Source organism: Triturus cristatus, chromosome 2_2 (genome assembly GCF_964204655.1).
Source record: "Triturus cristatus chromosome 2_2, aTriCri1.1, whole genome shotgun sequence".
Lineage (NCBI taxonomy): Eukaryota > Metazoa > Chordata > Amphibia > Caudata > Salamandridae > Triturus > Triturus cristatus.
In genome coordinates, this window is record NC_140582.1 from 220,543,724 (window position 1) to 220,570,177 (window position 26,454).

Sequence of the window (26,454 nt, forward strand, 5' to 3'; positions counted from 1 at the left end):
CCTACCTGCCTGTTAGTTATATAAAACAACTCATGTCTAAGCAGTCATTAAGACCTCTAGGTATCATGGTATCCCCATTTTTGATCCAATACATTTCTTTGGGGCAATTTCTTAGTGTTGCCAATCCCTGGTTGTGACATCACTTGTTCAATGATTTGAAACCTAAGTTGGGACATGGTATGTTTGGCCTCCTCCCAATGGAGTGCTATACTTGATGTGGTGCTCTTAGTCCTGATCTTACTTTTGTGTTCTGTGATCCGAACCTTTATTTTGCGTTCTGTCTTCCCAACGTATGCCTTACCACATGGACACTTAATGCAGTAAACCACATCGCTTGTGTTACATGTCGTAATTGTAAATTTGTGCCTGTGGATGGATGTGATAAAATGTTACCAAGTATGACGTTATCGCAGTGTATGCAATTATTGCATTTTTTAGTCCCATGCATTTCCTCCTTTCCGGATTTCTTCTCAGGAATTGACAAAATTGTACGAAGATTTCTGCCCCTGGTGTAGGCATGTAAAGGTTTGTGCTGAAAGATTTGATTAAAACCTGGTTCACTTTCCAGTAATTCCCACCTGGTATTTATGATGTTTTTAATTGCATGTGAGCTGGTCGTGAACTTGGACACGAACACTATTCTCTTGTCATCCAGTCTATTTTGTTTGATGACTAGATCCCGTTGTTCCTTTGTTTGTACACACCTCATGCTGTTTTGTAGTACAACTTCAGGGTAACCACGAACAAGATACAGTTGTTTGTATTCATTTAGTTTCTGTGTGCAAATGTTGGGATCTGAACATATCCTTTTAATCCTGATGAATTGTGAATATGTCAAGTTCCTAATCAGGCTGCTTGGATGAAAGCTGGTAAATGCCAAGGAATTATTGCGATCAGTAGGTTTGCTGTAAATGTGAGTTTCAAAATGTGTGCCAGAGGGTGATTTGCTCACAGATACATCCAAGAAATGGATACTCTGATCATCTATGATGTAGGTGAATTGTATCCCGGAATTAATTGTGTTCAGTAGGTCAATCTCCTTAACTAACTCTTCTCTGGTGTCTGTCCAGATGATAAAGATATCATCTATGTACCGACTGTACATTGTAATCTTCTGCCACCAGGCTAGGTTACTCATGATGTTGTGATACTCAAATTAGGCCATGAATGTATTAGCATATGCTGGGGCCCCCGAAAAATCCATGGAGGTCCCAGTCAGTTGTGCAAAGAACTGTCCTTGCCAAGAAATATAACTGTGGTGTAAACAAAACTTTAACAACTGAAGAATCACACATTTTTCAATACCAATATCTCCCATCTGAAATAAGGCCCATTCCACTGCTTCCAGTCCTGCTTCATGTGGTATGGACGTATACAGGGCTGTAACGTCAATGGTATATAACAATGCACTCTCAAAATGCTCCACATCCACCTGTTGCAATTTCTGTAAAAAGTGAGTGGTATCTTTGAGATATGATTGCCAACTTTGAACAAATTGCTGCAAGTAAAAATCCAAAAGTCTTCTGAGTGGGTCAAATAATGATCCACACCCTGACACGATAGGGCAAAATAGGTGATTCTTCACATCTTTGTGAATCTTCGGTATCATGCATAACTTTGGTCTCTGAGGGTTGCTTGTAGTAGGATAAGACTTAGTTTGGGTGTTAATCCAATCTTGATCTAGTGTATTCTGCAGAATGTCCTCCAACATACCTTGAAGGTGTGCTGTGGGGTCATAAATTAATCTTAGGTGCGCGTTTTCATTATTCACGTGTGCATTGCTCCTCACTTATCAGCAGGTTGCAAAGTGATTTCAGAATTATTTGCTATGGTTTTGATGGCTTTTCTATCATGTGAAGTTAGATTGTGCCCTCTATTGACATCGAAATTATTATTTTTTAAATCTTTGTGTCTCATGATTTCAAATGTATCCGGCATCTTATGTGAAGCAGGTGGCAAGTACGTACTCTTGGGTTTAAAAATAATGGGTGTAAGTTCCTCAGATTCATTTTCTGTAGTCACTATGTTGGTGAAGTAATGTCGTAATCTTAATGATCTCATTAGTCTGTAGAAAGTGGATTCAACTTCCAAAGTATTGGTTTTGCTGGTCGGTACAAATGTCATACCCCTGCTCAGAACATTGATTTGTTGGTGTGTTAGTTGTGTTGAAGATATATTAATCACTAGACTACTGTCTTGCCGCTGCGTAGTGATTTGCCGCTTTTTTCTTTGTCCTCGCCTTGTTTTTCGTATTGCCCTGGTGTTCCTCGACCCATTGGGGCTGGTGGCTGTCCCTGATCTGGGGCCTGTGACAAAAAAGGTACTGTTAGTGAAGTTTGAGGTGATTGACCAGATTCAGTGGATGGTCCTGTGCTCTGTAATTGGGTGATAACCGTTTGCGCTGATGTTCTACTAGTAGATGCTTCTTTATCAGAAACAATGCTATCCTCTGATGACGTAGTCGTTTTCTTCTGGTCAAATCTCCGGCGGGCGTATATCTCAGCCAACCTATAAACTTCATTCAGTTTGTAATCAATCGTATCTCTTTTATATTTAAGCAGTTTCTCTTCTTGAAGTTCTTTGCTGTATTTTTCCAACTTCTGACAGAGCCCTTGTAGATGTAATTGACAAGTATTATTTTCCATCCTGAGTTCTAGTTCACTTTTGAGGTTAAAGATTTCTTCATCAGGGTCCCAAATAGTTTTAGATAGTTCCTCAACAATTAGTAATATAAGATCCAATAAACACTTATTTGAAATGGAATACCATTTGTCCATGAATGAAGAATTTAAATGGAAGTGAAACAACATTGGTTTAATGGAGAGTAACAATCCTCTTGGTATGAGTTTAGCCTTGTGATATTGGACTAGAGTTGAGGCATGAAGTTTCTGATTTAGTTGCTGTCTTGTGATGTATTCCAGTTGTCTTAGTTGCTAGGTAATCGAGCCACCGTGTGTATAAGCTGTTTTAACCTCCTGTATGAGGGCATATATTTCCGTAGCTTGATCTGTGGTGTCATTACGCCATGCTCCCACTTGATGAGGCATCCATAAGCGGCTCCCATCTGGCACCATTTGCCCCGCCATAAGGAGCACCCTCCCAACAACGCACAGGCAAGAGCACAGCGAGGCTGTAATAAGCAGGTAAACAGCCCTACCGTAACATCTGTTGAATGTACACAAATGTGGCAACCCACCAGCAGGGGGGAAAGACTAAGCCCACACCGACACTAAGTGGTCTTGCCCGCCTGCATCGGCAGCACCCATGCAGCAACAGGCCTGCAGAGTGAGGAAAGCTGCTACAGAGTCCTGAAACGGCTACTCCCTGCGCAGCATACAGCGAAAGTGACTTGGCAGTGAAGACGGCAGCTGAGAAAGTGCATGCCTCACCAGGACATTCAAAGCCTGGCGGTGAGAGGGCTGACGTCCATTGGCAACCTCCACAATGGCGAAGAGCTGTCTTCTGCACCGTGCTGGCCCAAAGGCTGCTAACAAGTTAAAGGAAACTCAGCAGCATGAGCCACATGACCCAGAAGCACGAGGAAAGTGCCTGCAGAGCGCAAAAGAGCCAAGTGGGCCCGCAGCCTGAGGAAAGCTGCCGTGCCCTCCCTCTCAATGCCTGCAATGCACCCTCCCACATGAGCAAGGAAAGGAATAGCAATGGAGCTGCGGTGTCCTCCGGCAGTCAGCCGGCACTGTGTGCCTCTACCTGAGTGTGTGGGCCTTCCTCTTCATGCTGCCACCTCCCGACGAGGACCGTGTGCCTCTAGGCAGCCTCCTTGTTATTTTCTAGTCCCGCAACGATACACAGTAATGTCTCTTTGCGCTACACCCAAGTCCATTGAGACGTGCTGTGCAATATAATAAAAAAAATGCTGAAAAAACTTTGTAAAGACAGGGTCCGCAGCTGCCTAAAGTGAAAATAAAGACAGTACGGCTAGGGCACTCTATGCCTCCAAAAGATCTTAGCTGCAGGAGCATCGTGGCCACACTAAGCATGAGAGAGGAGACAGGCAGGGAGTGCACAGAGTGCAGCATTAGAAAGAAATTACATGGGAATGTAGGGACTGAAAGTAAAAACTGCCCTGTCCCCATGGGCTGCCTATCATTTTGAGAGGGAAACAGTGAACACCTCCCTGGAGAGAACCCCACGAAGTGCAAAGCTACCCAGGTACCTGCTGCGCTGAAGGCAGTTTCCCAGCAGTGTGAAGAAAGTCTATTACGGGCAAGAAGAGAGTCGTGCACACCCCCAGGCAGCTATCTTCCACCTCCATAGGAAAGAAAAGCAGGCATTTAGGGAGCCAGCCAAGAGCTCCCTCCAAGAGACTTTATCATATACAGAGAGAGCTTGGTTGCCTGCCAGGCACCCAGCATTCCCCCAGAGAAGAGAGGGGAGTAAAGGCCTAGCATTGCCCGTATGCAGGAGGGAGAGCCTCTACACCTCACAGCACCAGCACCACCCTGCAGTGGGCCAGAAACAATCAAGGGAGTGCCCTAACACTGCTGTAAGACTGCGTCGTACATTGGACCACTACAGGCAGGAGGAGAGCCACATGGCCCCAAGTGGCAAGCTGCCACCATCGCAACACAGAGATAAGAATGTTGCACGATGCCACATCATGAAAGAAGAGAAGAGTGTCCTCCCCCACACTGCCTCAAGATGGAGTCGCCAGTAGCCCAATAAAATAAAGTGGAGAGTCGCAAACTCCTCATGGCAAGCCACCACCACAGCTCCCTACTGCCCGTAGAAGCCATTCCCAGAAGAGGGAACACCCGGAGAAGGAGCTTCAGGAAGCTGCCTGAAGATGAAACACATGAGACAAGTGGCTGGACGCCACCCAGGAGGGAAAAGAGAGGAGAGCGATGGAAGTCTCGTCTGCATGGTCCAGAGACCATTGAATGTCGGTAGGCCCTGTTGGCCTGTTTGGAAGATGGTGCATGCCACTGCACGCAGAGGAAGAACTGAAAAGAAGAGTCACAATCCCATCACCATGAAGAACCGGATAAACACAGGTGCGCTGGAGAGAATAACAAGTTGAGAATTATTAGGACTCATACCGCCACAAGACGAGAGTGCACCTGCAGGCAAAAGACAGCCACCGAGGCGGAGCGACGTCCTTGGAGACAGCTCAAAGCTCGAACCAAAAGTAAGCCACAGAGAGCTTGAACTACTTTCCAGTACGACCGTCAATTCCGGAGCTTCGGCAGTCTAAGTCGGATGGAATCCCTGCTCACGACCGCAGATGCCATGGGAGAAGAATGGCACAAGCAAAAACACGTGGCTGCGAAGTCCCTTGAATCATCCCTATTCCAAGTGAATCAACACTACCTGTCGTCCAGGTCTAATGGCAACCACAACATCATTGCCATGTGCATCACCCAATACAGCCAAGGAGCAATTTGTCACCTGGGTGGAGCCTTGCCCCTGCAAAGCACCAGGAGGCTGAGGTGCCCATTGCAAGTCTTGTCATCGTAGTGCCCAGATGCCTCAAGAGAAGACTCTTTAGCAGGACTCCACCGACGCTCCTGATGCACCATGTTAAGTTGTCTGACACCAACAGCATCACCGCCAGAGCGCACTGGTCCATCCAACATTGCACAAGTGGACATTAATCCGACGGACAGGCTGCCAAGGAATCCGGACTCCATTGACGCATCGTTCGTGCCCAACAGTAGCAGGTTTAATTATGGACATGTGCCGATATGCCCGTGTGCTCCCAGATGCACCTGTCCACCGTTGTCCTGAGGACTGCCTCTCATGACCAAGAGACTGAGTGGTGTCTTATGTGTATAGTTAATTTCCATAGGTTGGACTTTGTTTCGTTTTAATAAAATTTGGGAAGAATGCAGTGTCGTGCTGGACATGTTCTAGTGTCTCAGCAGGCACTTAGTTTTCCAGCCACTCCCTCGAGGGCTGGACACACTTGTACCCCACACCCATCCACCACTAGTATCACGAGTGACGTGACCCTGCCAATAAAAGGGTCCAGGTGCACGTGCTTAAGGCCAGTTTAGTAACTACACACTGAGGGGCAGATTTACAAGCCCCTTGCGCCACTTTTGCGTCACTTTTAAAATGGGAAAAGTGACGCAAAAGTGGTGCAAGGGGCTTATAAATCTGCCCCTGAGTGTCTGTGTCATTTATTTTGTAGCATGTGTGCCTAGGGCCCACAACTCTACATCACCTACTACCCTGTTATTCTGAAATTCTCATTTGACGTTCTTGGCCCTATTGTATAGTGCTCTGACGCCCCTGAGTAATGTCCTGCTATATAGAAATGCTTAAATCAATAAGGTTGTTCTTTGACACTCGGTCCGGGAACGACTTCAAACCTTAAAGTGACAGCAGGCCGAGAAATGCATCTTAGAATAGAAGCTGTCCCATAGCCCATATGTGCTAAGTGTCAGCTGCGGCACCGCGTGCGCTCGCGCAGCCTCACTACCCTGGCAACGTTCCAACTGATTTTGTTTGATTTCTTTTCCAGATACATCGCCAGTTCGGCAGCACGTGACTGTGGTCGGATTGGGCTCCCTCGCCGTCGTCTGCTTTTTTCTATTTATTTCCTTCTCTGCTGCATGGTAAGTCAAATTTATATTTCTGGCCTCGTGCCACTCAGCAGGCGGCACATTTGTTTTCGATTGCTGTGATTTCAGAGCTTTTTAGCTGGATATCCTGCAGCCTGCATCGAGTGTTATTTGTACAGACTGCACAACACTGAGGGCATAAGGCACGCTACATAAATAATGTACCAGCTAAACCCTCGCGAGGCTTCAAGCCTTGCTGTCTTTCGCCACTTCCGCTGGGTTAGTCAATTAGGCAGAGGTTGGGTGACCATCAGTGCGTTAAACTGAAGTATAAAATTGCAGGTACTCATATTTACAAGGCCTGTTTACTCCTGAGAAGTGCTGTTACTCTCCCAGTAAAGGTTTCAAAGTAGCTGTGCGAAGTGCAGGTACTCTTCCTTTCAGATTAAACAAGTACTGGGCAGTACCTGCCAGTTTAAAACACTGGTGACCAGATTTCGAAAACAAAAAAATGGCGATTCATGAACATAGGCTACAAGTTTGTATCGGCCCAGGGGTTCATAATGATTTTAATTGGCCATGCTCACCCGCATAGAAACATAGACAATGAGGCACTAACCATAAATAAATGTCACTTTTGCACACAGTATCATGTGAGTTAATGACGTTGATTTCTCATAGGGTGGTTTAAATTGCGAACTGGAGCACATGAAAAGGTGCCTCCCTTTGTGTTTAATCAACCTTCTGTAATAACCGGGGAGGTTTGCTAAATGTATTGACATTTTTCAGGGCCGATTATGGAAAAACAAGGCTGTTCTGGATATATAGTCATCCTACGCAGAGGCCAAGTGACACTTTGGCTCAAACTTTAGCCAGAAAATTTCTGAAAAGTCAGCTGTGATGGGGGTTTTACCATGCTATTTATCACCACTAGTTCCAGCCGTGCTCTGATTTTTTACTCCCCAGTGAAGATCCTCAAACCACAAATTGCTCTGACAAAATTGGCACCACTTTCTGTGGTTACACACATTGAGAAATGCAAATGAGTAAAGCCCCAATTCATGTACAGTGCTCCACCACTATGCAGCTGGATTTGCGCTATATAAATACCTCTGCATGTGCCCCTTACATTTTTTATCTTGTCTTCCTATAGTTAAAGTTCAGCCTTTAACCTCGCATCAGTTGTATAAATCTACCTAAGCAGCTGACAGGATCTCATATTAAAGAGGAATAAGAATCTTTTAGAATCTGTCATAGCTAGAGCAATCTTGCCAGTGAGAATTTATCGGGGCTTGTCTGTCGTTTTTCGTTCAGAAGTTGACCTCTTATTTTGTTGGCAAACCTCGCATTCATCACTGGCCCTGCCGCTTTCTTTTTCTAGGTATAAGAATTTAACATATTGTTTGACCCCGCTGATAACATCTCTGTTGAACAAATAAGGTCACTTTTTAGGAAGGTTTCTGTGGTGTTTCTGTAGTGTATTAAGCGAGACTCTCAGAATTTTTACCAGTAAGAAGGCCTCTCCAGCAGTCTGGGCGATGACATGGCAGTGTGAGCTAGACTTCCCATTGGAGTGCCGATGTGCAAATGGCTGGCTCCTGGCTGAGGAGGCACTGCGGCAAAAAAACAATTGACAGGGTTAATTGCTAGTGGAGGAGATTAATTTAACCCCTTCGGTGCTCATGACGGAATGGTTCCGTCATGACCCACGGTTGAGCTGTGCTCATGACGGAACCATTCCGTCATGACCACGCCCGCGCAAGATTCCGTCAGCACAGCGGCGGAATCTGCGCAGCATCGAAGGGGTTAAGCATTCCACTTATCAGTTGTTGTATTCCCTTTTGTTTTCCCTAACAAGCACTCAAGAAATACAACACAACATATCACATCATGACAGAGCCAAGAGTTCCTTGTGAAGACTACTACCCAGTATGGACTGTGTTGGAAATGGCCCTGTCTGCAGGGCACCCCCAAACGTTTTGCCTTTCTCCTCCCCTTTTAGCTGAATTCGTTCTTGTGGGCTTAAGGATTCTGGGCACTTTACCACTGCTAACCGGTGCTAAAGTGCATTAGCTCTTTGCTTAAAACATGGTAACATTGGCCTATCCACAATTGGCCTATTTAATTTACTTATAAGTCCCTAGTAAAGTATACACATGTGCCCAGGGCCTGTAAATTAAATGCTACGGATGGGGCTGCAGCATTGGTTGTGCCACGCACTTAAGTAGGCCTTTAAACACGTCATAGGCCTGCCATTGCAGCGCCTGTGCTTAGTTTTAAACTGCCATGCTGGCCTGGCAAGAGCGTGGCTGACCTGGCAAGTTAACCTTCTTGCCAGGCCCAAACCTTCCTTTTAAATACATATAAGTCACCCCAAAAGAGTCCATGGACAGCCCAAGGGCAGGGTGCAGTGTATTTAAAAAGTAGGACATGTACTTTTACGTTTTACATGTCATGGTATTGAAAAACTCTTACATTAGTTTTTCACTACTGTAAGGCCTATTTCTCCCATAGGATAACATTGAGTTTGCCTTATTACATTTTATAAGTGTAATAACAAATTGGGAAGAGATTGGACCCCCAAGTTTGGTGTCTCTGGAATCATAATTTAAAATCACAACTTATGGTGAGGTTGGATTTTAAATTGTAATTCTGAATCCCATTTTTAGAAAGTTGGCATTTTCTCACTTTAGCCATTTGGTGCCTGCTGTCTGTCTCTGAATACATATTGGATGGGGGCGGGGTGTGACAGCCGGGCTTTGTGCATTTCCTCTAGACAGCCACACAAAGCACAAAGGGAGCTTAGGAGTGGAGGATGGGCCAACCTGGACAGGGCAAAATGGAGGAGCTGGACACAACCTGACACTTACACACAAATAGGCTGTGTCCTGTCCCCACAGAAAGCAGTGCATACCCCCCTGTAGTGAGTCAGGAGCCAGGGCAGGAACAGAAGGGACTCTGTGCACTTCAAAGACCTCTCTTTGAAGTCTCCCCCACTTCAAAGGCACAACTGGGTATAAGTACTGGACCTCAGGCACCACCACTTCAGTTAAATTCTGGACCTGTGGATACTCTGCCAGGAAGAAGAACTGCTGTGCTGCTGAAGAACTTCCACTCTGTTGGACTGCTGCTCTAGAAGAACTGCTTTTTTGCTGTGCTGACCGGCTACCTGCTGCCCACCTTGCCTGGGTGAAAAGGACTGGACCCACATTACTTGAACCCAGAACCAGAGTGACTCCAAGGGTTTGCTGGCATGCCTCCTGATTGAAGTCTCAGGGACACAGAGGACTTCCAACTCACCTGCTTTCAGCACTGGGACTCTGCCATCTGTGAGCCTAACCATTCAGTCCTGGACCCTTGGAAGGGGCTTTAAATTGCTGCTGCAGCAGAATCCATGCTTCACCGTTGACGCAAAGTACTCGGAGCCAGTGCATCTCCTCCACTGCAGGTTATCAACGCCGTTTTGAGGATTGACTCCGACACATAGCTGACTGCACGGTGCATCAACTTAATTCCAGACGCATCTTTGCCATTGCGCGGCTCGGAACCGACGTATTAGCTACCTGTGCAGATCGACAATGAAGCATCGCTTCATCTGCACCCCTCATCTCGTCTCCACCTACGACGCATCACTTCATCTGCATCGCGCACCTCGTCCTCGACGACGATGCATCTGAGGTACATTTCAGTGAGCCAAGGTCCCTGTATCCGACCTGCACCTCACCATGGTTGGCCTGAAACTTTGGATTTGACCTGGTCTAGCACAAACAAATAGCCCCGGTTGGTGCTTTATGCTTTTAAGCACAACATTTCAGTTTATTCTTCAAACATTAATAACTCTGTTTCTACTTATTAGATTTTTGTCATTTTGCCCTTGTTTTGTTCATTAAATTAAGCTCTATTTTCCTACCCATTGTGGTATCGTTTTGCGTGGTGTTTTCACTGTTTTGCACAAATACTTTACATATTGCCTCTTAAGTTAGGCCTGACTGCTCTGTGCCAAGCTACCAGGGGGCGAGCACAGGTTAATTTAGGGTGTGTATGTGACTTACTCTGACTAGGATTGTGGTTCCTGTTTAGACAGGGTGCATACCTCTGCCAACCAGAAACCCAGTCTCCTACAGACTGAACTTATGCTTTTTTGTTTGTTAGTACTCACAGCTCTTTGCAACCTTTCAATGGTTTAGTTGTCAAGAAAGGCAACGGGTACAATGTTACATGCATACACAAAGGCTAGTAGTTAGGCAAGACACAGCTTTTTACAACTGGGTTTGTGTAAAACCTTTTGCATCAGGCAACTGTCTGCATATTCTATTCTATTTTATTATTATTATTATTTCTTTTTTTTGAAAGCACATCGTTTTCATGTATTGGAAAAAAACAAGTGGAGCAGGTTACAGAGGAATTTTGATTGCAAATAATTCCAGGCAAACCTTAAGTAGCGCATAACGTACACACAAGTACATAGCAAGTGAGTGGCGTCTTATGTAAGAATCTCATTAAACAGTCTTTTGTTTGGTTTACTGGGTCTGTCCCCGATTCGCCTGAGGGCAATCCAGGCTGCAGCCTACCCTTCTCCAGGTTGTGATATATTCTGGCCCGCAGTGCTCAGCCAGTTCGAAAATGAACCCCAAATGTCTTTTGGTCGAGAGGCCGCTGGCATTAATTCCCAAATGCAGTGAGTTGTTCCTGACAGAACGTAACGTCCACAATCCAGTCTTTAAGCTTTAGAGGGTGCGGCCTACCCCATCTCATAGCAATCCTATGTTTTTTTAACAACAACAACATAACCAATAGTCTGCAAACCCCCACAGGCACATTTTTTACGTATCCCAATAAGCCCATCGTTGCCCCTGGTGCTATTTGTATCACGAGTATCTCACTAATAGTGTGGAAAATCTCCATCCAGTACACTGCTGTTGGACGGCAGCTCCAGGCTAGATGCAAAAACGTGGCCTGGTCTGTACTACATCTCCAGCTTCCGCGTTTGGCCTAATGACCATGCGATATAATTGTCGATATAATTGTATGGGAGTGCGATAGTACTGATTTATAAATGTGAAATTAATTAACCTGAGCCTATAATTAGGGGTCCGCTGTTCTAGCTACGCACAGCAGAACTTTCATTCCTCCTCTGTCACTTGTGGATGTAGCTCAGTGTTCCATTGGTCTCTGCACTTTGGTGTAGCCACTGGGTAGTGTGTCTGCATGGATGAGTAGAGCCTAGTGATACTTTTTTTTGTTGATGGATTGGTAAGTATGTTTTCTAACGAATGGTGAGTAGGTGATGTGTTTGGGAAAGTGTCATGTATTTGCGACAAACAGCTCGTATGTGATGGTATAGCAGTGTGTCTGAAAACAAGGGGGGAGGTGTATCAGTCGGGGTCGGAGGTTCAAGAAAGCCCTCCTCTCTATACAAATCCACGTAACTTTGGATACCCATCCTCTGAGCTCTCAATATGGCTCCCTTATCCTCCAGAGGGGGCATTTGTGTGTTTTATGTCAGTTGTTTGGAAGGGGCGTAAAGTGTCTGCATGTTGGACCGTTGTCTTAAGCCTTCCCAGGTCCATCTTAGTGTTTCTGTAGTGTCTATTACCTGATGGGGGCGTTTATATGGACTGTACAGTGCCACTTCCAAGGGAGTGGGCGCAGCTATGTCGCTTTTAATCGCCACATGTGGCTGGAATGGGATCGGATGTATCCATAAATTCAAGTATTGCGCCTGAACGCAGAGAGCATACCGTTGGAAATCTGGCGCGCCCATCCCACTCTGGCTTTGCAGGAGTGTTAGTGTTTCCCAGGTGACCCTGGCATGCCCGCCTCCCCACACCAGTGATATCAAAAGTGAACGTATTCTAGTGAAGAAGGCTTGGGTGAGTATAAGAGGAACATTAGCGAATGTGTAAAGAAATTTGGGAAGAATGATCATCTTAGCTACTGCTATTCGTCCTGCCAGGGTCAATGGCAGTGCAGCCCAGAATTTAATTTTCCCTTCAAACCAGGTAATAGTACGCCCAATGTTCATGTTCCATAGCTCTTGGATATCCCTGCTCAGCCATATCCCCAAACATTTCACAGGGCCATCTGCCCAACAAAGTGGGTAGTCAATCTCGAACGGTATAGTGTCATCAGACAGTGGAAACAAAGTGGACTTTTTCCAATTTATTTGTATGCCCGACATGCCCCCAAATTGCGGAGCACTGGTGACAAATTAGTGAGAGGGTGTTTAATATATAATGTTATGTCATCCGCATATTGTGAAATTATTATCCCTCTGGATGTGAAGCAGAGCCCTCTTGCAGTGTGATGATGTTGCAGCCGTGCTGCCAACGGCTCCATTGCTATCGCAAAAAGCAGGGGCGAGAGAGGGCACCCCTACCTCGTGCGATCGTGAAGGCCTCAGTAATCTGTCCTTTAACAAACAGACGTGCAGTAGGGTAATTGCACAATATTCGTATCTGCTTTATAAAGAGAGGGCTGAATCCTATTCGTTGTAGGACATAAAAGAGAAACGTCCACTCCAGGGAGTCAAAAGCCTTGGTGGCAACTAATAGTGCCGCCACTGCAGGTAATTGCGGGTCTAGGTAGTGTAGTATTGTGAAAAAGGTACGCAAATTGTGGGAAGTCGATCTCCCAATAATAAATACTGATTGATTTGGCCTGGCGATGAGCGTTAATAGTGGCTGGATCCAATTTGCCAGCAATTTGGCATAGATTTTATTGTCCGTGTCTATAAGTGATATCGGACGATATGAATCGTCCGTTATCACTACTGAGCCTTGTTGGGTTTAAGTAGCAACAGGATGCTCGCCTCTCTGAGAGTAGGAGGTAATCTGCCATTGTCTAGGGACTCCTGATATACTGCCGTAAGGCAAGGGACAAGAATAGAGGCGTAGCTCTTGTAAAATAATACCGGTAGACCATCGAGTCCTAGGGCTTTATCTGGTGGCAAACTATTAATGACTCCAATAACTTCTTCTTCACTAAACGGTTCATCAAGATATGCTCTATGGGCATTGCTGAGCCATAGTAGCTCTATCGAATCGAAGTAGGGTTGCATAGTTTCTGCTGGTATAGAGTGTTGCGATGTGTAAAGTTGCGAGTAATATTGCACTATGTTGTTTTTGATCGCTTGTTGGCCCCTAACTATCTGTTGTTTTTCGTCTTTTAGTTCGGTGATGAAATCTGTTGTGCGCGATTGTCTGAGTAGAGCCGCTAATGTTTTCCCAGGTCTGTCCCCCTCCCCATATTTCCTGGCCTGTGCATTCCTCCCCAAGTAATGGACCTCCCTCTGCGCCTCCTCCTCATATTCGTCCAAGTTGCTTCTAAACTGTGGCAGCAACGCGCTATCTCCAGTGCTAAAATAATTAATTTCCAACTCGCGTATCTGAGCTTCTAGGGTGGACGTTTGCCGTACGGCCTGAAGTACACTGGCTTGGCAAGCAATGCATTTGCCACAAATTACTACTTTGAAGACCTCCCAAAGTGTTGACGGGGAAGACACCGAGCCACGCTTTATCTCTTCCTTGAATGCAGTGTCTAAGAGGGCATGTGGTGGGAGCCTCCATGTAAAAGCATGGCTAGGTGTAGTGGCTACTTGGAAATGAAGCAGACATGGCGCATGATCTGAGAGGGTGCGAGGAAGATGCCTAATGTCTACTGTCCATGTGGCTATGTCTTTTGATATAAGCCAAAAGTCTATGCGGGACCAGGCTGAGTGATGTGCTGTTACGCATCTTCCCTCCAGATCATCTGGGTCCCATTTCCTCCATATATCTAATAGCTCTCCATCTGTTAATATCGTTTATAGTGTAGCACTGGTGTTAGGGTGTAGTGTACGGGACGTTCCCTTGCGATCTAAAGTGTCATCAAGGATGGCATTATAATCGCCTCCCCAAATTATTGTGTCACATCCAGTTCTCTAATATGCGCCCAGAGGTCAATTTAGAATTCAGGGGTGTCCGAGTTAGGGCCATATACTGTAACCAATACTACTCTTAGCGTTCCAAGTGTGCCTTCAAGTATGATATATCTACTTTCTGGGTCGGATCTCGCCGAGATCTGGTTCTAGCCAATCCCTCTACGAATGAGGATGGCCGTTCCTCTGGCATAGTTAGAGTAGACCACTATATAAATGTTCCCCCAGTGTTTATATTTAAGAGTGGCGTTTGTCGCCCTTGATAAATGTGTTACCTGTAAGAAACCAATGTCAATGTTGGTCGAACCATATAGGACTGCACCAGTCGAACCTTCCTGTTATCATTTAAGCCTCTAATGTTCCAGTTTATGCAGTTATAAGTTGTCATTGCCTATGCTGTACAGTTCCAACTCTGTACCCCACCGACACCTGCATCATACTTGGATACGCACTCCAACTGTGCTTCTTTATATATTTGCCATTTTGATTTTAAACTTACCACACCCCCCCTAAATAAACCACCCCCACCCACTCCAACCCCCATATAGGTTGAGCTAACATATCCGTCCCCAAAATCTGATAAGAAAACTAAACAAAAAAGCAATTAAATGCTCAGGAATACTGAGTGAGTACACAGGAGATCTCCCCGGGGGGATGTGGGGTGCCAGCGTGCAACCCACTTGGGGTACCGGGTGGCCAAGGTAATTGGTTGTGCTATGAACGTAAACAGAGCCTGCTTCCCTAATTTAGCTCGGGCGCCTCATATAACAAGTATTAACACTTACCATTGTGTTGCTATCAATGGGAGCCCCCTGCAAACTCCCACCCAGTATTTGCACCTGTATCTATAACGACCTACATTAATCATTGTCACTGAGGTTGTGGTCGGTGTTCTGCTTCCCGCTGGTGCCCGCCGTCCGCTTCATAGTTCCGCCAATGTGCTTGGCAAATTTTAACACAGATTTTGCGTCTGTGAAATAGTGCGTGTTGCTGTCATGCGTGACCTTTAATTTGGCGGGGTAGAGTAGTGCATACGACACACCAGTTTGTTGCAACATTTTCTTGGCCTGAGTGAATTCTCGGCGTGCCACTTGGACTCCAGGAGTAAAATGCGGGTAGAACAAAATTGTGTTCTCTTTGTGTGATATCCGACCACGCTCCCTGGCTCCCTTAAGTATAGTGTTGTGGTCTATGTAGTTCCGAATCTTTGCCAGGATCGGTCTGGGAGTGGCACTTATTGAAGGTCGGGAATCCAGCGTGCGATGAGCACGTTCTACTATGAACATTTGCGACAGTTCAGCACCAAAAATATCCCTTAACAATTATTCCGCATATAGCTCCATCTTACCCATGGCTGTGGTCTCGGGAACACCTATAATGCGTATATTGTTCCTGCTGGAACGCACCTCCAAGTCACCTTTTCCATATTTAGCAGTTGTTCTTTCGTGTCGACTTGAAATTCATGTGCCTCAGTTTGGCGGTTTTCAATCTGATCGAAGCGAAGTTCATGTGTGTCCACCTGTTTTTTTACCTGGTCCAGTCTAGCCGTCAGCCCATCTAGTTTAGCATTGATCGTCTTGAGGCTGGCCTTCACTTCTAGCAAGAGGCTGTGCAAATCTTCGGCCCCACTTTCTGTCTCCTCCACCGATCCCCGAGCGCCGTCGGCGTCCGGGTCCATTTCGCCCTGCCGGGTCTGGCATTTATTGTCAAATGTCAATTTGGATTGTCTGGGGTCTTTTCCCCCCATTGCGGCGGCCAGGTATTATCTGTGTATATACTATGAGCTGGAGATCCACTACTCACCCCGCATCACGCTATGCCAAACCTCACAACAGCCAGTATCCAAGTGACCCCCAGTTACAGAGGATCAGCAGCAGGGATGCAGCTGCAGGTGCCCTGGTTTTCACCACGCTCTCCAACAAGACCTTTACATACTGAGCGGAGTTGTGCTCTCTGTAAATGCTGTCCTGAAATTGCTCCCACACAAATCCCTGACCTTGTTAGTCTATCTGCTCCCGCTGCTTACATCTATTGCAAGGAGCACATCAGGTCGTCACGCTCGGCGGTTCCAGCTGGTGTGTGCAAATTAGGCTCCCTGCTCCTTCTACCAATTGGATGCCCACCTTGTGCCTCTCATTCCACGGAGCCCTCTGTAGGTTCCCTCCTCGCACCGGGCCGTCAGGGTTTGCTATCTGGGTTTGCTGTACGCAGCCCGCTACGCGTCTCAGGCGGGGCAGTCTCCTCAATGGAGTCAGCACCTCGTTTTATATATATACTCGCAGACACGCCGGCGTGAGTACGTGTTGCCGCTGTCCGCTCGCTTTATTTAGCGGGGGGGAGAACAAGCCGTCCTTGCCGCCCGGCCCGGACACTCGGGGTGTAGGACGGCCAATCGTGCCCGAGCGGGGGGCCCCCAAAGCCAGCTCCGAGGGGCACAGAGAGGCAACAGGATACTGTGATGGTCGGCAAAATAGAAAAACTTTACCGATGCGTGGTCCGCTGATCTCCCCCACCGTCTCCAGGTCACAGATCCAAATTTGCAGCGGGGCTTCAATCTACACACAAGGCCCTGATAGGCCTCGCCTCCACTCCTACTACAGTTGCAGCTGAGGCGTGTTTTCGGTTGCTTTTTTTTGCGCGTCAAGACAGCTAGGGTCTCTGCACTACGTGCAGCACGGTTTGATGGCAGGCTCCAACACGAATACAGCGGGATACATGAACGGATCGAACCTCCGCCGGCAGAGCCTCTTCAAGAAGCGGCCATCTTGCTGCTCGGCAAGGCCACGCCCCTTCTATTTTATTATTAATAGATTTTAATAGTAGCTATCTTGAAGCAACTGCTTGGGTTAATAAACTATCCAAAGCAATTTGAAGTTTACCATTGGCTGTTAGAAACAGCAAGGATGATGCCCAAGTGGAGTAAGAACTCCAGATGCCAGCATTTCCAGAACCCCTCCGCTGCTTCTGTATGCTCATCTTGCCACCGCTATGTCCACCCTTCTCCACACAAAGCACTGGAATCCTCATAGTATGCTGAGCTTGCTATCTTGAATAAGATTGCCTGGATTTATATAGTCTCCACAGCGATCTGACATTTACCAGCAGCTGTTAGAAAGAGCGCGGACGGTTCTTAAGGGGGGCGAGGACGCCATTTGGCAGCAAAGCACCCCTCACCTCCTCTCAGCCTCATCTCCTGTCACTACCTCTTTCTCCCTCACCGGCATTTTGGATTTGCATTTGTTGGTGCAGAAAATGCTATCGCCGGCATGCGGAGAGATGAGATGGGGAGCAGACCACTAAACCAACAGTGAGCAGGGCTTAATTTTAGCCTGTACTTGCCGGTGGGGCCCACCAGCACTCATTTTTGGGGACCAACACATATTTTTCTGCATCAAACATTTACTGAGAGCAAGAAAAGGAAAAACACACCAAGAGAAAAGATGGAGGAAGAGAAAGGTGGAAAACAGTTAAAAAGGGAGAAAGCAGGTAACTTCAAGAGTGAATTAAAGGGTCAGGGAGTGAGTGTCTGGTAGCGGATTAAACAGTACTGTGATTATTTGAAGACTACGTTCAGTGCACCGACATTTAATGGCACCAGCCATGGGCTTTTGAGCAGTGCTTTGGGCATCTGCATTCGTTCTTTTACAAATAAAGAACTGACTGTGAGTGATTTTCTGCATCCTATATTTGAAATGCTCTCCAATTCTTATGTACATTGTATGAGATCAAAATTACCTATGATGACATTTCCGGTGGTATGCGATTTGCATTATTCACAACATAGAACAATCGTACAAAGAAATTAGCGCTAAGTACAACGCATGAAAACCTTGATTATTAGCAAACAGATGATGCATCACAAAAGTAAGCACAAAGTGAACACGCCTAAATCAAATGAGAACAATTTTTTTTCCAGGAGCCACTTATTGTATTGTATTGTAATTGAATTTATATAGCGCTTGCTACCCCTGATTAGGCGTCGAAGCGCCTTTTCGGTGAGTAGCACGCTACTCCGTAACCCATAAAGGATTCGTGGTGAATTAGTGAAATTAATTTCAGTGGTGGATATGTTAGTTATCTGGATTGAGAAGGAAAGTGGAGGGATAGAATAGGGAAAAAGATTTGCATTTATATAATGCTTGCTACCCTTGATGGGGTGTTGAAGTGCTTTTCGGCACCCATACAGTGTTAGTGGTGAATTAGTATAGTGAAATATGAATGTGGTGGAGGAAAGCCAAATGTTAATGGCACTTGAATAGACTAATGGGAAACTTTGAGGGATTTGCAGGAGAAGAAAATGCCAACAAAGAAACCCTACAAGTTGTGGTGTGGAAATTTCCCCTTTCATTCCTATTCATTTGAAATCAATGTCAACACACAATTTCACTCTGCTGGATATCCCTGTTGAATATTTGTGTAATAGAATAAAGTGTCAGCCATAGGATATTTAACTGCAGAAGGAAAGACATTAATTCATTGCTATGCTACGCTTATGCGATAGTTCCTTAAAAATGATAATAAATAAAATCGCATTAACAATGTTGAGGCATAAACCAAACCAATGATGTAGTTATACTCCAGATTTTTTCAATATAAATTATTGAAGGTGAACATTACCTTAACTGGTTTTCAAAATCTCTTTTATGTGCAGCTCCCTGTATTTTATCAATTGTTTTTTCTGTTAAGTTTACTCTAGGCTTCGGTAATGTCAGTTATTGTGGTAACATAAGGCACAGGGTTATGTGACATCACTTCCTGGGATTCAGAGTCGAGGGTAATATGATGTAAACTTCCTGGTATGCCCTTGAGATAGATCAAAGGGCATGTGTTGTCACTTCTGCTACCTCTGCCATTTGGATACAGCCACACCCACTAGCACATTTAAAAACAAATCTGGATAAACTTGAAGGCAAACCAAGTTTTTCTTTCTTTTTCTAATATATTTTTATGGAAACACCAAAAGACTTTAATGAGGACGCATTTTAAACTGACATTTGAGCTTTAGTAATTACTTGATGATAAGGCACATATTTAATTCTGCAATTCTCTATCTGTAGGGACAATAATTAGCTGTTCCCAAAGTAAAGAAATGGAACAATTAATTATTGACTACATGTTTGTTAATGAGCTCTGGGAAAAATGGTGGGCCCGTCCCCAGCTGGCTTTTGATGTGAGTGCTGGTTAAGAATTTATGAGCGAGCACATTTATAAAATGCCTTATGCTACCCTCGAGCCCATCGTTTAATTTAGTAAGTGCAGGAGCCCAAATGTTTTCTATGGAGGTCTCTACCAATGCTGCCAAATGCCAGGGTTACAGACCACCGAAACCTCCTAGCCTGGATTCCACATTATGCCATTTTGTTCCACCACCCTAAGCTTCCTTTATCTTTATCTCAGTTCTGCAAGTTCTTTTTCATCCCTTCTTTCTCTTTTTGCCATTGTTCTATATTTATCCCCCTCTTCCGTTCTCTCTTTTCCACTGTTCTCGCTCTTGCAATGGATCAAAGCCTGGTGATGAAATCTAAATCACGTCGCCAAACATGAATGCCGGGACCCAGGATCTGCAACCAGCGGCACAAATTAAGCACATCAGGTCGGACCTTTACCGCAGCATCTAGTGCACTTGTAAGATAGCAAGCTCGGTGTTACTGGGGAGAGGTCTCTGTTGATCAAGGTTGCTTTATGTGAAGAGTGTTTTTCTCGATAGTATCTCAATAGTAACTAAAAACAGAATGGGAACAGACAAAAATCAAATCTCTCTAAATAAAGAGGTCTCCAGTTATGCCATATTCTAGTGATTTTTTTTGCTGCCATGTTACGTCTGTGTTTGGGTCACTGTCAAGTGCTCGGATGTCAGGTTGACCTTGTACGTGCTACAGAAAATTGCAAAAATAAAATAAGAATATATAAATAGATTATTTTAAAACAACAAAGCTAATACTTCCATAGTGAGATTTATGCACTTGGCTAAACCACGATGGACGATGGTCAAGACATTCATTATTTTAAACTTTAGCAGGACACATCCTAGACGTTAATAGGACTGGTTCTGTTTACCAGTTTAAAACAGCCCATAGTTATATGACCTCACCTAAGAAACAATCTGTCTATTCATTTTAATAGCTATATGTGCATTTGTGTTGTCCTTGTCTCTAAGGGCCATATGCATGAACACATTTTCCCATAGACACAGAATGGGCAAAACCCTTTGATGCATCTGGCCCTAAACTCCTTGATCTTAGCATTTCTCACCTGTACGTTTTTAGACCAGTGGTGTAAGCCACCACTGCTGAGATCTGTGTGTGACCACATTTCCCAGATCCAGATCTTGACATGGGCATCTAAATCTTTCTTCCTTCCACGGTACGTGAAATGAGCATCAGATGAAATTCCATCATATTAGATTGCATGCTATAAGAATTTATATAACGCCTCTGATAAAGTGCTCTTTCTTCTCCCATGAAAGTGCTTTCCAAATTTCATTTGAGACAATCATGTTCTTCGAGTCCATAAAAGAGCAGTCAGAGGTTAGATGCTGGGTAAGTCCCACTGTCGAAGGTTAGGAGCACAAACGTGCCCTCTTCATGGTGGTGGGACACATAGTGCAGGAACAGCACAAGCATTTTCAGTGCTTTAGGCAAAAAAGAATTGGCATTTCTGTTAATGAAAAACTGTTGTTTTTTTCTGTTCCTTTGCAATAATTCAGCGCCACCAATGTGTGGCACACGAGAGCTGCTGCCTTACCGCATGTTATTCAAGCATCAAGCTTGACAAGGTGACAAGGACTACAACTGTGCTGCCAACCATGTCTTCTTTTACTCTGCCTTGGGCTAACTTGGGGGATTTCACTTCAAAAGAAAGAGTGCAGAAATGGCATCCAGTTACAAAGAGCTCTCAAGTTTAGATAATTCTTAAGAGTGAGAACTAATTAGCATATTTGTTAACATAACAAGAAGGGATATCATACAAACTTTGATGTCAATGACAACACCAGAAGTGATTCAATAACATGATAAACAAATCAAAGTAAACTCAAGGCAATAAAAGAAATTAATGTAGACTCATGGTTTAAGAAAGAAGTGGAGAAGCCCTCTGATAAAGTCCAAAGTGACTTTTCCTGTCAACCGAAGGAGTGAGCAGTCAAGTTTCTTCCGGACACCTCTATTGTTACCAGGAGCTGTTCTGCACACAGCAACGCTCTCAAAAGAACTGAATGTAAACCTTAGATTCTAGCCCTCCTCACCAGATTTTACTTGAGCCTGTTATGGTAGTGCATTGGAAAGAGTTGTAGAAAGAAGTTTGAGATGAGTCAGAAAGTTGGGGTAGAAGATATAGTGATAGAGGTATGGGGTGAGAAATAGGGTAGTGCATTGGGTAGGCTGAATTAGGAGAAAGTGATACATATATAGATCCATAAGTACATGGGAAGTATATTGATGCATAAAGGAGGCAGGTATATGTAGATTAAAGATATTGATAAAGGTAAAGGATGAGAAATAGGGTAGTGCATTGAATATGCTTGAAGAAGAAAAGTAATAAATATATAGATCCAAGTACAAGGAAGGTAAATAGATGCATAAAGGAAGTAAGTATATGTAGATTAAAGATGCATTAGATAAACTCTGGTTTTCAAGTGTTGTACTTAAAAATGTATTTAATTAATTTTTTAACAACATAATTATTCTACATGTTTATACAAAGCAACACACAAAGATAGGTACATATCCATAGTACAAATAAATGTTTATATACAGAGGGCTATGATGTCTATTTCTGTTTGCGTATGGTGCTTATGTGGGGAAGATCCAACTCTTGAGTAGTTTTCTGAAGATAAGGTCGTTGTCTGTGGATCTTATGTTGGGGGTAAAGATTTCCATAGTTTGGCTGCTTGAAAAGAGAAGGATGTGCCACCCATATTTTTTTATTGTATCTTGGGATTTTGAGGCGAGGTGCCTCTCTACAGAGGAGGTTCCTTTGTTGAATGTGTTTGGTGATTTTATTCCTGATGAAGAGCAGTCCCACTCCATGAATCGCTTTGTGGGTGATATACATGCATTACCTGGTTCCTAGACAGGGAACTTGTATGGTACAATTGAGTTGTCTATGTTTACGACAATCCAGTTGGGTTGGATGGAGAGGGTGGAGTTTGTGTTTGTTACTCTGTATTGCATCTGTAAGTAATTAAGTCACTCAAAGCTCGACAAGTTCATCAGCGAGGAGCCGTAGTTTCCTATACCCCTACTTATGGCCAACATGGCCTACTGAAGCGTTGTTAATGCCATGTACTTCTCTATTTCATCATGATAACCCATCACACATGGGGTAATGTAAAACCCTAATAAATTAAATTTGAACTAATCGCTAGCTGTTGATTTAAGAATGCCGGAAATGACAAAATGTTATGCAAAGAAGCAAGACATTGCAGTAGAAAGGGAATTCCTTATTGGTTGTATGCTACTTGTTGAGGTTGCTATCACTAACTGTGGCCTCCCTCTATATCTACAAAGGACGCCCACATCTACTTACCGTGGTGCTATAGTGATAGCTAATATAGTGGATGCAATGTTTTGTCATGCAATATATTACATGTTATATAGTGAGACCCCATCTTGTTATTCACCATCCGCGAAGAGGCTCGATGACTGTTCTAGGTTGAGACATGGATACCCCGCTTTGTTATGGCACCAAAATACTGTGGCCTAAATAAAGTGTGACCAAAGTATTACGTCCTAAATGTGGTTGTCAAAAATATCATCCCACTGGAGTTAATAATAGAAAATGTACATCCAATGGACCAATATTTTAGTAAAAAATATGTAGGACCCGATATTTATGTCAAACGGTAATTTTTGTTATCTATAATCTAACACACAACCCAGGTATATTGCAATCTCTCTCTTTGACTTTCCAGTAGATGAAAACAATTGCTTCTAGGAAAGACAGTCCACACACTTCATTCTGAGTCGTCTCACTTTCTTCTGGGCCTCTCTGTACTTTTCCCTCAGTAAATTCAACATTCTCTGAGTCATTTCTCATCAAAGCACAAGGCTCAGCTGGTTAAGCGGGTGTGCCCTGAGTGCGTCTCCACCCATAGGAGAAGGTGGCTGCTTTAACAACAAGTCAATCTGTGGCAGACCAATAGTTGCTGGTTGTTGAATTGATAGTTTGGGTCACAAGTGTTTTTTTACCGATCCCCTCACAGGGATAAGTCACACTGTGGTAACTTCCGCGAAGACCTCAACACCTGGTGCCATTCGCTCTTTCTGATGGTTACTTAGAGGGCTGAGTTTTATGTAAATTTAGTTGAGTTGATTAAACATAGTTGAACTTCTCTAACTTATGAGCACTTAGCTAAATAAAATCAAAGAGAAGTGAAATTAAATAAAAAATCAAAGTACATAATAAATAAGGGTGGCTCATAGGGACATGCACAATGTTCTTTATGCTAACCCGGATGTTGGTGCCAAAGCAAGGGGTGGTGAGCAATGAAGCATAGAGACAGGGACCCACTTATAATGTTTAGATGGGCATTTTAGGGATGAATCGTTTATGATGAAACTAGGATATCATAATAACCAAGTATAATATACTCGAAAGGGTCTAACTGATGTCAGTGATTCCAATAGAAATATAAAAGTGGATGTATTCACTATTTAGAGAACCTGTTTGCTCCTGAGAGGTGCTGGTACTCTCCTATTAAATGTATAGCAGCAGTGTTGAGAAGTGCAGGTACTTTCCCTTTCAAATTAATGAAGTGCAGGTACCCAATACCAGACAGCACCTGCCAATATGAAGCATTGCATGTTGTAACAGTTATCCACAAGGTGATGGAGAGTGAAGTTGCAAGGCTGGACCGTGTCTTTCCCATATCCGTGCTGCGATGTAGGGTTTCTGGAATGCTGCTCTACCCACATATCTGTTAGCTGTAAAAGCTTTGTATTTCACATGGCCTCCAATAGTCCGCGGCTTATAATTCTGAGTAATTTGATTATATTTCTTTAGCGCCCTATTTGGGCTGCTATTTCATCAGCATTTGTGTGTCTGAAGGAGGCCTATGATTCACTTTCTGTGTTGAATGCAGGAGCCTTACCTTCACCTCCCTCTCTTCTCTATGTAGCCATCATGTTATTTATCTGTTTATTTATTAATAGCTTTCCATAGTGTATATATAACTCCTGGGTGTCAAAACACTGTACTTAAGTTACAGGCTCGGTAATTAAAATACATAAATGAACAACTGACATAAGGAGAGAGATGATTAAAGTGTTTAAAATTAGTGACACAGGGATGGGTAACCCATACATAATTCCTGATCAGAAACAGGAGAGCTATTTTGCTCTGTATCTCCTGAGAAGTGTATCTAGGTCTGTCTCATTTTACATAAGATTTAGATTACACTGAGAAGTGTTGCTTGAACAGTAGCAAATACAAGGAGATGGAAATGATGGACGGAGCGCTGAAACCTTTCATACACTCACCCCCAGTCTCAGATCCAGGTTGAATCCATCATCGTTCTTTAGATCACTTCCCCACCCTAGTTCAGACCCAGCCATATGCAAATCAGTCTTTACCATGTTCCTCATGGGAACAGTCCTGCCCGAATTGCCAAGCCAGGTCTTCCCTGGACCGGATACAAGCATCCTGGGACCAGTTTCGGGCAATACCCCTCATCAGTCAGGCTAGCTTGAATCCAGTGGAAAAGTGAGAAAGGGACCCACGTCCGAGCATACCCAGCCAACTTAGGGTGGACAAAGCAAACACAAGGAGATGATGGACAGAGTGCCGAAACTTTTCAGACACTCACCCCCCAGTTACAGATCTGGGTGGAATCCATCATCATTCTTTAGCTCGCTTAGCCACCGCAGTTCATACCCAGCCACATGCAAATCAGTCTTGACCCTGTTCCTCATGGATACAGTCCAGCCCTAACTGCCAAGCCAGGTCCCTGCCGATCTGCTACACTGCCTAGAGGACATAAAGGGTTGGATGACCAACTCCTCCCTTAAATTAAATGGAGATAAGACGGAGCTCATGCTCCTAGGCCCACCTTCTCCAGTCCCATTCACCTCCCTGTGGCCTAATGCACTGGGTCCCCCCCCCACCCCAAAGGAAAGCGTGAAGAGCCTGGGAGTGTGGTTGGACAGCAAACTCTCCTTCTCCACCCAGGCCACAAAACTATCTGCCACATGCTTTGGCCTTCTAAGAACCTTGAGGAAGGTTCTTCCGCTGCTGCCACTAGAAGCCAAAAAGGTTGCGGTCCAAGGGCTAATCCAGTCTCGCCTTGACTCGAACAATGCCCTATACATGGGGGCACCTGAGTTTACACTTCGAAAACTGCAGGTTGTTCAAAACTGTGCAGCTCGTTCCTTGCTAGAAATCCCGCGCACTCAGTCTGCTAAACCTGCTCTAAAAATTCTCCACTGGCTGCCAGTGAGGCAGAGGATAGCCTTCAAAGCACTGTGCCTGGCGCACCGCACCTTCTGGAACACAAGCCCAGCGATCAACAGAAATCTTGTCACCCCCTATCATCCCAACAGGAACCTACGATCAAAGGAGGCCTTTCTTGCCGTCATTCCCAGAGTAAAGCGAGCCAGAGCAGGGGGAAGAATGTTCTCGCTGAATACCGCCAGGCTCTGGAACGACCTTCCCCTCTCACTCCGGTCCAACTCAAATCTTCTATCATTCCGCAAAAACTTAAAAACATGGCTGTTTGACAAACCCACTGTACCATAGCACCCCCTCCGTCACTTTCTGGTCAGCTTAGCGCTTGGACGCCCACGGGCAGCAATCGCGCTCTACAAATACCATTACAATTACAATTACAATTACAAGGTCTTCCCTGGACCGGAAAAAAGCATCCTGGGACCAGTTTCGGTGTAACATTCTTATCAATCAGGCTAAATTGAATCCAGTGGCAAAGTGAGCAAGGGACCCATGTCTGGGCATACCCTGCCATCGTAGGGCAAACAAAGCAAACACTAGAAGATGATGGATGGAGTGCTGAAACTTTTC

The 26,454-nt window shown here is 44.7% G+C and overlaps 1 protein-coding gene across 3 annotated transcripts in view; it reads left to right on the forward strand.

The window, feature by feature from the left end:
- SUSD1 (sushi domain containing 1) overlaps positions 1-26,454 on the forward strand; it is a 611,958-nt gene that overhangs the window by 496,229 nt on the left and 89,275 nt on the right. For all 3 annotated transcript variants that reach the window (XM_085641265.1, XM_085641267.1, XM_085641266.1), the window contains one exon: positions 6,485-6,578. In XM_085641265.1, the coding sequence (XP_085497391.1) occupies positions 6,485-6,578 (94 nt within the window). The remainder of the gene's footprint in view (positions 1-6,484; positions 6,579-26,454) is intronic.